The following is a 16,830-nucleotide window of genomic DNA, read 5'->3' on the forward strand; positions in this document are numbered from 1 at the left end:
AAGAAAGTGTTGGTATATATTTGTTTATATATTTTTTGTAGATTGTAGTCACATTAGAAGATCTATGTGCTGAGATCTATTATATGAAATATCTACTGTCTCTTTTAATTTTCTCTCCTCTAAGAATATTAGAATTAATGTCATATATACTAAAGTACTAACACCTGGCCCATTCCTGTAAGGAAAATAAGTGAGATGCTCTCTGTTTCTGGAAACTTCAATGTGGCTGAAATATTAATGAGCATCTATATCAATACACTTTCTACTTGAGGAGCTGTGAATTGGACATAAAAGATGTGCTTACTACAGATGTCTTAGAAATAAAATACACCCTTCAAAGGGGAAAACTGAATTAGAGCAAATATATCATTAACAAAGCAGTCAATTCCCTTTATTTTTAAAATTTTATGTACACATATGAATGATCTGTATAATGTACATTCAATATAGAAAGCTTTATATATTTGATAATGTATAGAACATTTCACAATTACACTAATCTCTTACATAACATCTTGACATCCATTTTAAACTTTAAATTTTTTTTTTTTGCACAAGCTCCTTTTCATTCAATTTGGTAAAGCCAGTTATACATATCGATGTGTACTGTGAGCTCTCAAGAAGTTAATGATTGAGGAGACCAGGGAACAGGTACAGGAACAAAAACCTAATAGTGTTCGATGACGGGAGGAGAATGGCCACGTGACACTTTCCTGGGAATAAGTGACTTAGTCCAATTTCTGAAGACTGGAGCTCAGCCCCACAGTCACACTAATTCAAAAAAACATTATAAAAACTAGGAAGAAAGTGTTGTCTTTTTGATTCACAGTCTTGTAAACAGATAGAAAGGAAAAAAAATGTGCTTACATACATCAAGAAAAAAAATTCTTGTGTACCCACTTAGGTTGATCCAGAGTGTTTTCTCATAATGTGATACAATTATGATCACTGACTTTTTTTCCCTAAATAAAAATATATTTATAGAAAAAGGAATAACACTGTCATGAAACCAGGAGAAAGGCAGTAAGAGTTTGCTTCAACGTATCAGTTGGAGGAATGTGGACTCGGCACTGGCCTTTCAGCGATTATTGTCTCTTGTAAGTATTTCAAGTCTGATAGCCAAGGTCGCCTGCCTCATGGTCTACAGGAGGTGGCAGGTTAGACATGACTGATGAGGATGTACCTGCGGTAAGGTAGCCAGCAACTCCAGGTCCTGCAAGAGAGAAAGAAAACACTCACTCCAGAGAGCAGAATCATGCAAAAACACTGCCCTTTACATAAAGGTCAGACCTGGTCAAGTGCCCCAACATAAGAGACTGATAATCTATGAGAATCACCTAAATATACAACTGTACTTCAACAGACTGTAACCTACCATCATTTTCATGGTTTGCTTTTACTATGTGACAAAGTTAAAAATCATTTTGAAATTTATGCTGGACAGTAATACAGATGTGGAAATATGGAAACATTTTTCCTTCTCATGTCTGGGAAGTTCAATCTTTCAGAATATCCTGGGCACTGAAAGAGCTATGGCAAATGGAAAATGGGAACAAATAGAGAAAAGAAACTCTACACTCAGCTCATCCAAAAGTCATATGTGACAAAATTCTCAACATAAACACTTCTGTCAACATTCAAGTCAATTTCATTTGGTGCAAAGAAATACTATTCTAAAAAGTAACACCAAACGAAAAAGGGTTTCTACACCAAAGTCTGAGAAAGAGAAAGGCTCTAGACATTTATCTATCATAGATTAAAACAAGAATGCTCTGGGAAGAGGGACTGATATTTTAGTTTTACATGTCTTCTTTGATTCTGTCTCTATTGCATGAAAATGCTATACCTGCCAGCATTTATCCAGATGTGTCCTCAGAGCATGTTAATGGTGTTAGCCCTCTAGAGTTTATTTTAAACACTGCACGGACATTTAATTACATCTCACAAAATAACAAGTACTTGCAAGAGAAGTCTAGTATAATAATGCATACTGAGCAATATTTTTAGCTGAAATTGTAGGAAACAAGGCAATGACTACAGAACATCAAAGGGTTAGGACTAGAGAGGCAATGGGAGCGGCATGCATTTAGCAAAATGTTTCTCTACCTGCTTCAGAGAGCTACACAGAAGTTAGCAAGCTGCCTGGCAGAGCGGATCTAAAGCCCACTCCTGAGGTGAAGGGGGCTGCTGCCAGTTAGAAGGGAAGGAGAGACACCTGGGGGGAAAAAAGAAATATAAGCAGCAAGGGAAGTGGTGAGGAAGTGCAACAGCAGAGCAGTCTGACGAAGGCTGAGGCATAACAGGACTGATGCAGGACAAAAGGCCACAATTCAAATTCACCTTGTTTCTCACCTCACAAGCATTTGCATTGTGGACGCGAAATGGCTTGTATAGACATTGTGCGAGTGGCTATGTGGCCAGAGATGATCCAGTCTGCGTAAGCTGTAACTCAGCCAACCCCAGTGCCCAGGTACCTGGAGCCTTATAGCACTTACAAAAAGTATTTTCTTTTCCAGTGTACCAGAGGGGGTCTGCATCTATCAGCCCCCACCTTCCACTATTCAGGACGCCAGGCCTGCCAAAGCCTGCTCAGGAAAAGACCACCAGGTCATTGAGCCTCCCCAACAATGTGGTTCAAAGTTACAGTTCCACACTGTTACAGAACTTGCCAACAAGTTAGCATTCTCTAAACTTAAGACAGAAGCAAAACTATCACACAGGTCTCATTAAAAAACCTCAACCACTCCAAACTGGTGTGGTTTGTGAGAAACTGACCATGTGCTCAACTTAGTTCATATAGATACAGTAGGTTATGCAACTGAACCATGAATGGTACTTTCGGAAAGGGGACTAATACTGTGGTTCTCAAACTGTGTGCTGGGGTAAATCACCCTGGATAAATTCTCAGGGGACTGCTGGTATTTTAAATTTGAAACACAGCGACACAGACTATCAGAAATGTGAAAAACTCCTTTCCATTTGTCTGGATGTAACTACTTCATAAACAACTCTTAGATATCTTCTGTGGCCTAGGCATGGATGAAAATATTACTAAGAGCATTATTATTAAGAGAACTGTAAATGGAGAAAATTTGGGAACCTCTAGGCTAAAATCTAAATTGTGAAATATGGGCCTAGAAGGAAAAATATCAAATTCTAGCCCCACCTCTTTAGGAAAGGCAAATCCACTCCTGGGTATTTCTAGAAGCACAGTCTGAGATGCTGATCTCCCCCAACCCTGCCTCTAGTCTCTCCTTGAGGATGCATCTCCTTTCAGGACCGAAAGGAGCTATCTGGTCATCAAGATGAGATGCAATAGCTGTGTTCTCCAAAGAAAAGAGGGAAGAAAATAGAGGTGCCAAGGTATGTGGAAACACTGTGTAAGGATGATGGACTTAAGAGAAATGAAAACAGATGGAAAATTAATAATTCTACATATGAAATTGGCTTCCATGGTGAAATATATACATGTGAAATTCTTCATCCCTAATTCCAGCTCTTAAAAGCATCTTCACCTTGGATTCTTTTCCACCCAAGGATTCTGCTTTCACTACTGATATACTAGGTGAAGTGATTTGAGGATTATCATTGCTGAAATTATTTTTATAGGACTCTGAAGTCACAGGCAACAAAGCTGTTCTAGAACCTAACAAATGACTAAGTACTTGCAGGCACTAGATAATGAGAAAACCACAAAATGTCTATATTGCAGGAAAAACCCCACTGAGACATTGTTAAATAAGCATTAATCATAAGAAAACAATATGTCAGGACAGAGAATCTATGGAAATAGGCAGTTTCATAGTAATTTACCAACACTGAGCAATTCTACCTAGAACTTTTAAATTTTATCTTAAATTCCAAGCATGTGACTGAATGACATTTGCTCAGTGGCCAGAGAAGAAAATCATAAGTGAATCTTTGGTCATTCTCACCTTACTTTGAAGTAGTAATTAACGTCCCTTCATTTTCCCCCCATCTCCTTAACGATACCCACTTGCCAAACATATCCAAAGACATCAGTTATTAGAAAGGTTTGGTAATGTGTATTTCATAGCACCTTAGTTCATTTGAAAATTGATTAGAGAAAGGCAGGTTATAATCTATCTTCCAAAGACTGAAGGTAGGATGGAGTACAATTTAATCAAATAGAATTTCAAATCAATGACACTAAGTACATTCCACTGAGTTCCACATAATAGGATTTTAGCAGTATCAGTACTTGCTCCTTTCATTAAACTCATGACACACAATTCATCAATGGAAAAGCTAAAACAAACAAACAAAAAAACCATTTGACAACCTAAAAAAATGAACATGCATCCATCCATCCAACTGGCATTTAACTCACAATCTTTTTTTGGGAGGTACTGGGGTTGAACTCAGGGGCACTGGACCCACTGGACCACTGAGCCACATCCCTAGTCCTTTTTTGTATTTTATTTATAGACGGGGTCTCACTGAATTGCGCCTCACCATTGCTGAGGATGGCTTTGAACTCATGATCTTCCTGCCTCAGCCTCCTAAGCCGCTGGGATTAAAGGCGTGTGCCACTGTGCCCGGCTTAACTCAGAATCTTAACTCTTGAAATAGAGTTGGTCCTTTCAAATGGAGTAGACTAAAGCTGGTAGAAAAACCTTGTCAAGCAACCAACATCTCAACAAGAACACCAGAGACTGATGATCAAGAATCAGACAGCTCTGAGACCAATGCAGCTCACAGCTAGTTTAGACTATTCTGTGTTGACATGACTGAGGTTTTAGCAATAACCTTCAGGATGACACAGTAACACCAGGCCCCTGCCAGTGTGGGATTTATACTATCTCCCCCCTGGCTGGGGTGGTACAGAACTTGTTACTCCTTGAGCCATTCCAAAGATATGAAGAAATTTGTAAATCTCAACTTTTCTTTTTCCCTAACGCTCTTCTAATTCCACAGCTTATTATGGCTGCTTCTCTCATATCACTCAGAGGCTGACCCCAAGGGAAAAGATTTTTACTCCCTGTACTTTTCTCCCTTATGGTCTTAAGAAATTTGGAAAATTTTCCAAATTTCCGAAATTTGGAAAGGGGATAAGAAACAAAATAATTATAGAATTTGAATGAGAGGAAGAACCAAATGAAGTCCAGGTCTCTAAAGATAAATGGTATCTCTTCTTTATTCTAATAACAGACCTCGTGGCTAGAGCTGTCAAGTAAGTCAAGGACTCCTGTAGCTTTTTATTTCAACTTAATGGAATGCTGGGTACAAGGATGAGCAGCACTAGAAGAAACTTCCTGTAAAGAGGCTTCTAATCTACACTATGCTATTCAGGAGCCAACTTCTAAGTTTACTCTACTCTTAGCTAACAAAATGAGGCAAGGTCTCCTAATCACACTATCCTTATACAAAGTAAGGAATGAATGCCACTAAAGTGGGATGTGTGAACTCATGGGAGCAGCCTCAAAGGCAGTTCTCAGTGCCTGTAAAACACATTCCTAGTTAGAAGCTTCAGTTTCACCTCTAATTTGAAAAAAAGAGGTGGGAGAGACCAAGTCCATATCCTATGAATTTCTCCCGACAAAAATCAGGGGCAGGGTTTGGAAAAGTGAGAAAGAAAATCTGTGATGCTCTGTTCTTTAACATACACACAGGGCCAACAGCCCAAGATCACGTTTATAATATTGAGGGTTCTTCTCCAACTAACGTTAGAAGTGACTTTATATTAAAGTGGTCATCATAATGAAGGAAAAACCAGTAATGTCATGACAAATTCTAAAATTGAAATGGAGTACTTTTTTTATTTCTCCAAAGCCCCTGTTTTTTAATATTCAAGATCCAGTCTGCATGATTTAATAAACTTCTGTATGCAAACAGGATGATTAAAACAATTACACCAGTGTAGGAAACATTAGGTATAATACTTTTTTTCTCAATTTACCTATGTCATCTCTGGTTAAGGGATGTAGGATTGCCATCTTTTTATATATCACTAATTCAGGTAGATGGCAAGAACCACCTCACATTCTTTTTTTTTTTTTTTTTTTTAAACTGGGAATTGAACCCAGAGGCACTAAGTTATATCCCCAGCCCTTTTAAAAAATTATTTCTTAATGAGACAGGATCTTGCTAAATTGCTCAGGTTGGCCTTAAACTTGTAATCTCCCCTGCTTCAGTCTTCCAAGAGGTTGGGATTATAGACTTGGCTAAAATCACCTCATATTCTTAAAGGTAATGTCAAACTGAAAACTTTTAACCAGACACTATTTCATCTTTAGCATATAGCAAGTAAATAGTATGACTTTTTTCTTAAATAGGAGCCAATATGAAAAATATATATTCTAAAATTATTATGGCAATTAGTGTATAAAATGGACAAATGTCCTGAGCTCCAAACCTGATCTTTTGAACTCGAAGCAAACATTCTTTCATTTATGATATTAACATGGGAGAACAAATCCTAAATATTCAGCAAAACTATAGACTAATCATTGAAAAATGTAGAAGAAAAATATTTTACATACACGTTACATATATTTGGAGTGTCATTCTATTATTTTGACAGAAATGGCATGATATTACCATGTTCTGACACTGACATTCCTGAGTAGATATTTCTCCTTTCTTTTTTATAGTTTTGAGATAAACATTTTAATACAGACATGCTTCAAATATAACTTATCCAACTGGATCAAAACTGAGCCAAGTCCATGTTATGAATACACACTCAAAACAACCACCAAGCACACGCCACCCAGGGCTGGAAACACAGCTCTATGGCATGGTCACAGCACCTCCAAGAGACTCCACTTGCCAGATATACACATATACTGTTCAAAAAGGAATGTCCCACAAGAGAGGTCAGCGGTGAACATAAGTCTACTCAGGGCAAAAGGATGGTCCAAGTGGCTTCTGCCAGGTGTCTTAAGATAACCAATTAGGAATGACTTACCTGTGAGGTATCCTGCTGTTTGAGTGTCAGAAATGAACAAATCATGTTTCTGATCTTTGAAGGCACTCCAGACTGAAGAGCGAGACAGGATTTCATTCACCTAGGAAAGTGAAGCAAATACTTTTGACACAAAAGAATTAAGAACTACATGTTCAAAGACTGAATTAAAAAAAAAAAAAGACTGAATTAAAGAGAAAAACCAACTTCTAAAACAATCAAGAAGAAGGGTAATGAGAACCACTCAAAGATGGAGCAAGAACAAGCATTCATGAAACACTTTATACCAGACACTGGCTGGACATATCTCATTAGCTAGACTCAAAGTGCCTGAATTGGCTCTTTTACAGCTGGAGTCTTCATATTTAAACCTGAAATTTAGTGACTTCTATATAATTTGGGCAGGAAGGTTCCTAAAAAAGTATTTTCTTATGATGGTAACAGATGGCAGACAGTATAGTATGGGCTGATGAACTTTTCCTGAGGAAGGGTTTGAGAGCATTCTGCAAACTGGAGCTAAAACTTTAAAGCAGTCTTTTAAATTATGGGTTGTGACCTGTTGGGGGATAATGAAATCCGTTAAAAGGGGAGTGAACAGCATACTTGAGAAAATAGGTGAATACAGAAAAGTATAAGAGTATCATGAATAAATGGGTAGATAGATGTGAATAAAACTGTGTGTGTGTCTCACACACACACACACACTCTCCCCCCCCCCCCCCTCTCTCTCTCTCTCTCTCTCTATATATATATATATATATATATATTCTGGACTAAGATAAAAGATTTTTTTTTGCAACAAATAAAAAATATTTAGGAAACATCTACTTAGAAGTCTTTTCCACATAAGTGGTGGAAATATAAATATTATACCTCTTATGTGGTACGAACAGTGAACACAACAATGAGAAAGACAGCCTCTGTCTCTGAAGTCAGATGGAAAGCTCACAGTCTAGTAGTGGGTACAGACAGTGCCAGATAGTTTAGCAATATGAATTAAAGTAGTTATGTACATGGTGACCATGTGAGTCCAAGAGAGGACACCAGTCCAACCTTGGAAAGAAGCAAAAGAGGAAGCAATTAACTGTGAAGGTGAGAGAGGAGCTCCTATTTTGGACAGTAACATAACTTCACCTCCGCTCCCATGGAAGTGGACAGTGGGAATCGACAATTCCTAAAACCAAAACTTAATTTTAACCAATACTAAATGCTGAATATTCTTCGCATTTTTCTTCTGAAAACACACCATTGCTATGCAGAAAAGGAATGCTCCTGAGTGACTGCTGAGTGTATGATTTATGCTTTTTCATTGTTTATGAGGCAGTTATGGAAGCCCATCATTGGTCTTTGGCTCTTTTGCAGTTGCAGATGTGAGTGGATGTGAACACAGGTGTGCAGGTTACCCTCAGCCAAGACCCTGGCTTTGAGAATACCTTGTTGTAATCAGCAGATCACACTGCTGCTTGTAGACTCACCTGTTCTCCATACTGCAGGCTTCGAGTCATCGCTTTGAGAGCTTTAACAATCTGGGCCTTGGTGGCAGCGGGGCTGTCCAAATTTTCAAGTCCTACGCCTTCGAGTAATTTTAAGAGGTATGGGACCAAATCTGCTTTCAGGGCCTAGAAGGCATATGAAGCATCTATAACCATACTGGAAAACATAAATCAGCAACCTGTTTTCACAGTGTTTTAATACCAGATACAGTTTCTTGTTTTAGTAGCTAATAACATTCTTATTTAATAAGAATTTATTCTATTGTCAACTGTTCTAAATGCTATACATCAATTATTTAATCTTCCTAACATCTAATGAATTAGGTGCTATTATTATTAAAAATGGAAAAAATCAATGCACAGAAGGTAAAAAAGCATGTTCATAATCAAAGAACTGGGCAGTAATGAAATCTGCATTTGGACCCAAGAAGCAAAGAACTTGAGCTTTTAGCCACTAGGGAGCCTGCTTAATGATACTACACTAATGGGCAACAATCTCTGAAATGCCTTAATATTTTCCCATATTATCTTAAAACATCAATCTTTGCAATCACCAGTTCCTATCAGTCTAATAAAAGCTAAATAATAATGTGGTATCAGAAGCTGGGGTTGTATCTCAGTGGTAGAGCACCTGACTAGCATGCATGAGACACTGGGTTCGATCCTCAGCACCACATGAAAACAAATAAAATAAATGTATTGTGTTCATTTATAACTAAAAATATTTTTAAAATTAAAAAAAAATAATCTGGTATCAATCTTCATTAAAAATCAAAAGGAAGAGGTGGAAATAACTGACATTTAGTGAGTGCACCTCTTTTTTTCATAACTTGTGAGGCAGTCATAAATTTATAACTTTATTTCAAATGAGAAATCCGAGTGTAAGGTTAAAAATCATACCTAAGGTCACAGAGCCATCAAGTGGCAGTACTAGCTCATGTTTTTCCTCATCTGTAAACTCCTGAGCCAACACTAAGTTTGAACTTCATAGCATTCACTATCTCCTTCAGATCTACCCAGTATCTTTACCAGCCTAAAGGGCCTGAATTGAGGTTGTGGGGTGGGGATACATATAACAAGAAAGGGGACTAGGAGAATAGGAGGTCATTGTCTTCAGACTAAGAATGCCAGATGTCACTTTGTCATGGGAAACCATCAAAGATTTTTAAAGATGAACAGTGACAGCTGGGAGTGGTGGCTGATTCTAGCAGCTTGGGAGGTTGAGGCAGGAGGATCACGAATTCAAAGCCTGCCTCAGCCACTCAGTAAGGAAGGACCTAAGCAACTTAATGAGACCCTGTTGCTAAATAAAAATATTATTAAAAGGGCTGGGGATGTAGCTCAGTGGTTTAAGCACCCCCTGGTACCAGAAAAAAAAAGGCGGGGGGTGCGGAATAAAAAGATACAAGAGTAGCTTTTTTTTTTTTTTTTTTAAGAGTAGCTTCTTTTCAGCCTGAACCACCATCTTCCGGTAATTCTCCAAAATGATGAACACAAAGGGAAAGAGGAGAGGAACCCGATTTCTCTAGGCCTTTTAGAAAACATGGAGTTGTTCCTTTGGCCACATATATGTGAATCTACAAGAAGGGTGATATTGTAGACATCAAGGGAATGGGTACTGTTCAAAGAGGAATGTCTCACAACACTGGGAGAGTCTACAATGTTACCCAGCATGCTGTTGGCATTGTTGTGAATAAGCAAGGGCAAGATTCTTGCCAAGAGAATTAATGTGCATATTGAGCACATTAAGCACTCTAAGAGCCGAGACAGCTTCCTGAATCATTTGAAAGAAAAAGATCTGAAAAAGAAGGAAGCCAAAGAGAAAAGTACCTGGGTTCAGCTGAAGCACCAGCCTGCCCCACACAGAGAAGCACATTTTGTGAGAACAAATGGAAAGGAGCCTGAACTGCTGGAACCTATTCCCTATGAATTCATGGCATAATAAATGTAAAATAAATAAATAAATAAAGGCCCGTGGACTATTTTATTACTTTTTAATTTTTGTTATATGTATTTATGGGACACAAAGTGATGTTATGATATATGTATACAATTTGGATTGTGTAATCAGCATATCTGTTGCTTCAAAAATTTATTTATTATGGTGAGAACAATTTACTCTTAGCAATTTTGAAAAATACATTAAACTACAGTCACAATGCTGTGCAATAGATCTTTAAGTTGTTACTCCTAACTGAAACTTTATACCATTAACATATCCCCATTCTTCCCACCCCCCAGCTTCTGGTAACTACTATTCTGTGCTCTCCTTCCATGAATTTGATTGTTTTAGATTCCATTCATTGGTGAAATTATGCAGTACGTGTTCTTAAGAGCTATACTTAAAAAAAAAAAACCCTATACTTTTGTGATTTTAAAAAATCACTTTTGCAATGGTTATTGAAATTTATGATATGCTTTTTCTGTCTTTAGTGCCTATCTACTCAACACTGAAAACCTACCAAGTCCTATTTCACTAGGTAAAAAGTCCTTTTGAAAAGGACAATAAAAGTCTTGGCATGATTCTACAATATGACTTAAGAAACAAAGGAATGAATAAATCTTTCCAAAGAGGATAAAGCAATGTTTTTTATTTGTTCTTTTAAAATATACATGACAATAAGACTATATTCTAATACATACATGTTCTAATGAGGATCCCACTGTGATGTGGAGCTCCACTGTGGTGTATTCATATATGAACATAAGAAAGTTATGTCTGTTTCATTCCACTGTCTTTATATTCCTGTTCCATCTCCCTCCCTTCATTCCCCTTTTGTCTAGTCCACTGAACTTCTATTCTACTCCCCACTTAGCTTTCACGTAAAGAGAGAACATTTGACCAGATAAGGCAAATTTTGTGAAGAAAACTAAGGATAAATGCACAATAAGTGGCCAAAATTTTGAAGTTGGTAAGACTTCTAGCACCTAGCACCACATTTTTTTTTTTTAAATAGTCCATGGGCCTTTATTATTTATTTATTTATTTTACATTTATTATGCCATGAATTCATAGCACAAAATTTTATGTATATGTTTACATACATAACTGAATATAAAATATACACTTGTGCACGCACAAATTCATAAGTTACCTCCATCAAACCTTAGCCAGGGAATATTTGTCTACTACATTTGTTTTCCTAAAATAGTGTTGAATCTAGAAAGTCACTTACTTGTGCTACCAATTCACCCTGCTCCTTCTGAAACATTCGATTAATTGCTTCACAGGCTAGACCAACAGTATCTGCTCGCTTTTTCATTCCATTCATCAGTGGGCCAATGGTTTCTAAGGATGCCATGGCTCGAACACACAGCTAAGTCCCCAAAAGAGAAGGTTACTTGTAGTAAAGAAACATTTTTATAAAGCATAGTGGATACCAAGGTAACAAAATAATTTTTAAAACAACTACTTTCAAGTTTCATAAGAAACTGAGTCAAATTCCATCTCCTGTTAATTATACCATTTAACTGGCTTGGCTTAAGAATCAATAAAATACCATGCAGTTCCTGTTAGAAAGAGGGTGTACACTTTAGTGTGCATTCGTCTAGAAGAGGAATCACATAAAATTCTAGAGCTATAATCTAAAGAAAAAATTCATGAATACCTCATTTTCGGACAGGGCATGGATAACCCGAATGGCACTCTTAGGAATGGCATTGTTCCTGTGATTCATTGCCTGGATAACTTTGGGAAGGTGGCCCAGTGGTGGGACTTGATCTGCCAGCTGAGGTTGTGCACTGAAGAGACACACTGTTGCCATTGTCAAAGTTTCCAGAGTTTCTCCCTGGAAAGTGTAAAAGAAACAGCCAATCAAAATAATTAAAATACTGAAAAAGTCCTCAATATACCTGGTAATATATTTGGTGTTCAAAACTAGGGATTCAAAAGTTCTAAGTGCCAACACCTGAAAATTGCTTCATAAAACCTTGGAGAAAACAAACTTTCCATTTTCTTTGACAAAAGCATGCGTACAAAGGACTTAGGAATTATTATCTAAATAGCCTTTCAGCAGGCCTGATGTAGCTCATTTCTATCATCTCCCAAAAGATGACACTAGAAATTTCTAGATGATGTTACAGACCTGTCAATGTTAGACAACATCAATAATCAATGAGAATGTAGACTAGTAAAACACTATGCTCAGTTCTATTAAAAATCTTATTACAGGTTGAAGATCCCTTTATTTGAAATGCTTCAGACCAGAAGTATTTCTGATTTTGGAGGTTTTTTTTTTGTTTGTTTTATTTTTGCATTTTAGAATATTTATATAGAGTTTATCAGCTGAACATCCCTAGTCAAAAAATCCAAAATGTTTAATGCTCTGAAATTCAAAACTTTTAGCACTGCTGTGGTACTCAAAAAGTTTCTGATTTTGGATCATTTCAAATTTTGCATTTTCAGATGAAGAATGCTCAACCTACATTTAACATTACCTGAGGGCTATAATGAACTTTGTAGTATAGATAATAGATTGTACATCAAAAACTGGGATGTGCCCAAAAAGAAAGGTGACATATGATGAAATTTCTACGTGCTTTTCCTTGCTAAGATTCACTTTTTGAGAATTCTCTTGTGTTCCCCTGCTTTTTTTGGTGTTGGGGATTGAACCGAGGGCCTCTAAGCAAACCCCCCATCTGTGAGGATTTCATTTTATAAGAAAACGAAGTATGTATTAAAATTTATTAGTAAAGGGAAATATGACTATGGAAAGTGACACTAATAAATATTTGGCATACTAATTCTATTTTTTAAACTAAGGATAAACTAAGGATAGTAACTAACAATTTCTAAGCAGTTGAAATGTGGCAGATATGTTAGGTATTCCACACACATTAACTTATTAAAACCTCAGTCAAAGGCAGATGCAGTCTTCATTCTATGAGGCAGCTGAGGCTGAATCACGAGGCCAGCTAGTTACTGATGAAGCTGGGCTTGGATGATCCAGGACCACCTAATACAGCTCAGACTCTTTTTTTTTTTTTTTTTTTTTTGCAACAGGGATTGAACTCAGGCACAATTGACCACTGAGCCACATGTCCAGCTCTATTCTGTATTTTATTTATTTAGGGTCTTACTGAGTTGCTTAGCGCCTTGCTTTTTGCTGAGGCTGGCTTTGAACTCGCAATTTTTCTGTCTCAGCCTCCCAAGTCCCTGGGATTATAGGCATATACCACTGTGTCTGGTCAGATTAGGCTGTTTAATCACCTTGTGTATTTAGTTCAACAACGAACCATCTATTTCTAGATTTCAACATAAATGTTCAAATAACAAAATGTTAGACACTATCAGGGTTTCTGACCTGTCAAACCAAGATCAAAGCTACCTTCTGCTTTCCAGAAAGTCTCTGGTTTTGAGCACAGGTACAGGGTTCATCCATGTGGTTACTATTCTGTCAATTTCTGTGACTAGGGTCATCCCTGCCATATACACAAAGTGCAGTAAAGAACATGAATACACTTTCAGAGAAACACCAGACACTTAAGTGTTTGATTAGTTATATAATCACTGGAAATGGTGTGGCAAAAAATATTCTTTTAGAGTTTTTATAATTGTTAGAAATAGCAATTCAATACAGACATCTCTAACTTTTATCTATAAATAACCATGGTATTAGAGCTTCACTATCAAAAATCACACACACACACAAAATCAATGGACATATCTAAATTTACGTGTGGTTACTATGTTGAAAGAGGTAGCCCACTATTAATGCTTGGTCAGTAAAGACAAGGTTTTATGAGAAAAAAATTAGCATGTTTAGCAAATTCTGATATATTTTCCTGATGACTGAAGCTTACATGAGGACTGTTCTTCTCCAGGAGCTCAGTTAATTTTTCTAACAGTGCAATCAGAAATTCTCTAGGCTTTCTGAGAACCCATGCAGGTTGTGCAATAAAAATTCTCAAGAAAACTCCTCCAACAGCAAGTTCACCCTCTGCTTCTCCAAACACCACAGCAAAATCTTCAGGCAACTTTAAACAGAAAAAGAATTTCAGTCAGGTCACTTAATCATTTAGTTGTACATGAAGCAGGAAATGCAAGTCCAATTAAAGAATTCTACATACAATGAACTAGTTGATAAATAGGCATTAATATAATCAAATTATAATAATTTTAAGTTTTATTTTCTCTTAGAAGTATAGGATGCTTTTATTAGCTACTTCAAAAGAAAGTATTCCTACTTTTATGTTTGAAGACTTATTTTTTCCAGGGGTGTACCTCAGGGTCTTATGACAGAGCTACAGGCTGACTTTAAACTAACTCAGGAGTAATTCAAAATAACAACAACAAAAAACCCCTATAAGATAAAAGTATATGTTACCTTCCAGTTAACATCAGGGTTGTCCCGCTGATTTTTAAAGTGCCTTGAGAAAAAAAAAAAAAGGAGGAAAGGAATACCAAACTTTAGTCACAACATAACACTTACATTGACCTTTGGAGTGAGTCTTAGGAGAGAGGCAGAGTGGTAAACGATTGCCCTTCCTGGGGATTTTATTTGAAGGCTTCAAGTTATTATCTTTGTCTTTACTTACTCTAGCATCATCTCTCTCACTGTTGTAGACACTTTATCTCTGGAACTGTCATTCCAAATCAATTCAGGATTTTCGTGAGTTCCTTCAAAAATGTGTACAGCAGCTTCAGGATTGTCTCTCATAGCATCCATGAAAACGCTAGGCAGAAATTTCATTAATGTAATTCGAACCTATGGGAGGAGGTTTGAGAAAGAAATCAAGAACTGTTGGAAACATCTCAATATTCAGCTTGCTTTTTACAATTTTCTGAGAATATCAGAGCAATTTTTCTATGACTGATATAAGAAATAACTATTATCTAAAAATTCTGGAGTGGGAGAAAAACCTTAGTTTATGCAAAGGTAACTGTAACAAGACTATGACTTGGCCCTACTTACCTATCAAAGCTTTATTTCCATTCTCTAACTCAAAAAAATTAAGAAATTCAGAGTGTTAAGTTTCCAGAGTCTCCCCTGTGGTGTCATGCATGTGCTATAACCTCTTTTGAGAATGCACTTAGCTCATCTGTCCAACTCTTCCTCACACCCTTTGCCCTCAGAAACTATAGTTTTTCTCATGCTAACGCTGCTGTTTTATGTTATAATGAGCCTTCTTCCAAAAAGAATTCTAAAAAGTAGCTTAAAAAAAAAAAATCCATCCAACAAATGCTATGCACAGATCAAAAATTACTGAGGCATAAAGGACAAAGGGAAAAGAGTATCTTCCTTCCCATCACATGGTTCTCACTCCATGTCACACTACTCTCAGAGCTCATCTTAGGGAAACCTTTCTGACCTGGTCTGCTTTGCTAATTACTTATTTTCTAAGTTCCTGGTATTTGGCAAACGCTTACTTATTTGAAAGACTGAAGACCAATATGAAGTTAGCATGCAAAAGAAACACCAGAAGCTATGAGTAACTGGTAGTGATATCTACCACAATTTTAGCTCTGAACTTCTAGCTCCCAAGGAACGAAAATAAACTGTTGGTTACGTGACAGAGGGCATACACAAAATAAAATCAAGCCAGCTGCTCCACAGACACCTAACTATTCTGGAGGAGAAAAAGAAATTTCGAGGCTCCCACAAGAGGGCATTTGTTTTATATCAAATAATATCACCAGGATGAAATCAGCCAGTTTCACAGGCTTATTTCATATATATATATATTTTCTCTTTAAAAAAAATTTTTTTTAAAATTTTTATTGTTGGTTGTTCAAAACATTACACAGTTCTTGACATATCATATTTCACACATTTGATTCAAGTGGGTTATGAACTCCCATTTTTATCCCGTATACAGATTGCAGAATCACATCCGTTATACATCCACTGATTTACATATTGCCATACCAGTGTCTGTTGTATTCTGCTGCCTTTCCTATCCTCTGCTATCCCCCCCTCCCCTCCCCTCCCATCTTCTCCCTCTACCCCATCTACTGTAATTCATTTCTCCCCCTTGTTTTTTTCCCCTTTCCCCCACTTCCTCTTGTATGTAATTTTGTATAACAATGAGAGTTTCCTTCCATTTCCATGCAATTACCCTTCTCTCTCCCTTTCCCTCCCACCTCCTGTCCCTGTTTAATGTTAATCTTCTTCTCATGCTCTTCCTCCCTATTCTGTTCTTAGTTGCTCTCCTTATATCAAAGAAGACATTTGGCATTTTTTTTTTTAGGGATTGGCTAGCTTCACTTAGCATAATCTGCTCTAATGCCATCCATTTCCCTGCAAATTCCATGATTTTGTCATTTTTTAATGCAGAGTAATACTCCATTGTGTATAAATGCCACATTTTTTTTTTTTTTATCCATTCATCTATTGAAGGGCATTTAGGTTGGTTCCACAGTCTAGCTATTGTGAATTGTGCTGCTATGAACATCAATGTAGCAGTGTC

At 37.0% G+C, this 16,830-nt stretch overlaps 1 protein-coding gene and 1 pseudogene across 1 annotated transcript in view; one reads left to right on the forward strand and one right to left on the reverse strand.

The window, feature by feature from the left end:
• Nucleotides 1–369: 369 nt before the first annotated feature.
• Nucleotides 370–16,830, reverse strand: part of Dnajc13 (DnaJ heat shock protein family (Hsp40) member C13) — a 118,702-nt gene continuing 102,241 nt past the window's right edge. Inside the window, exons 49-56 of the mRNA XM_076867431.2 lie at nucleotides 14,959–15,128; nucleotides 14,748–14,790; nucleotides 14,224–14,397; nucleotides 12,030–12,209; nucleotides 11,598–11,738; nucleotides 8,404–8,547; nucleotides 6,932–7,031; nucleotides 370–1,213 (exon numbers count right to left, since the gene is read on the reverse strand). Of these exons, the coding sequence (XP_076723546.2) occupies nucleotides 1,107–1,213; nucleotides 6,932–7,031; nucleotides 8,404–8,547; nucleotides 11,598–11,738; nucleotides 12,030–12,209; nucleotides 14,224–14,397; nucleotides 14,748–14,790; nucleotides 14,959–15,128 (1,059 nt within the window). The 3' untranslated portion in view covers nucleotides 370–1,106. The remainder of the gene's footprint in view (nucleotides 1,214–6,931; nucleotides 7,032–8,403; nucleotides 8,548–11,597; nucleotides 11,739–12,029; nucleotides 12,210–14,223; nucleotides 14,398–14,747; nucleotides 14,791–14,958; nucleotides 15,129–16,830) is intronic.
• On the forward strand, nucleotides 9,906–10,376 carry LOC143408822 (large ribosomal subunit protein eL21 pseudogene; annotated as a pseudogene).

Source organism: Callospermophilus lateralis, chromosome 10 (genome assembly GCF_048772815.1).
Source record: "Callospermophilus lateralis isolate mCalLat2 chromosome 10, mCalLat2.hap1, whole genome shotgun sequence".
NCBI classification, from domain to species: domain Eukaryota; kingdom Metazoa; phylum Chordata; class Mammalia; order Rodentia; family Sciuridae; genus Callospermophilus; species Callospermophilus lateralis.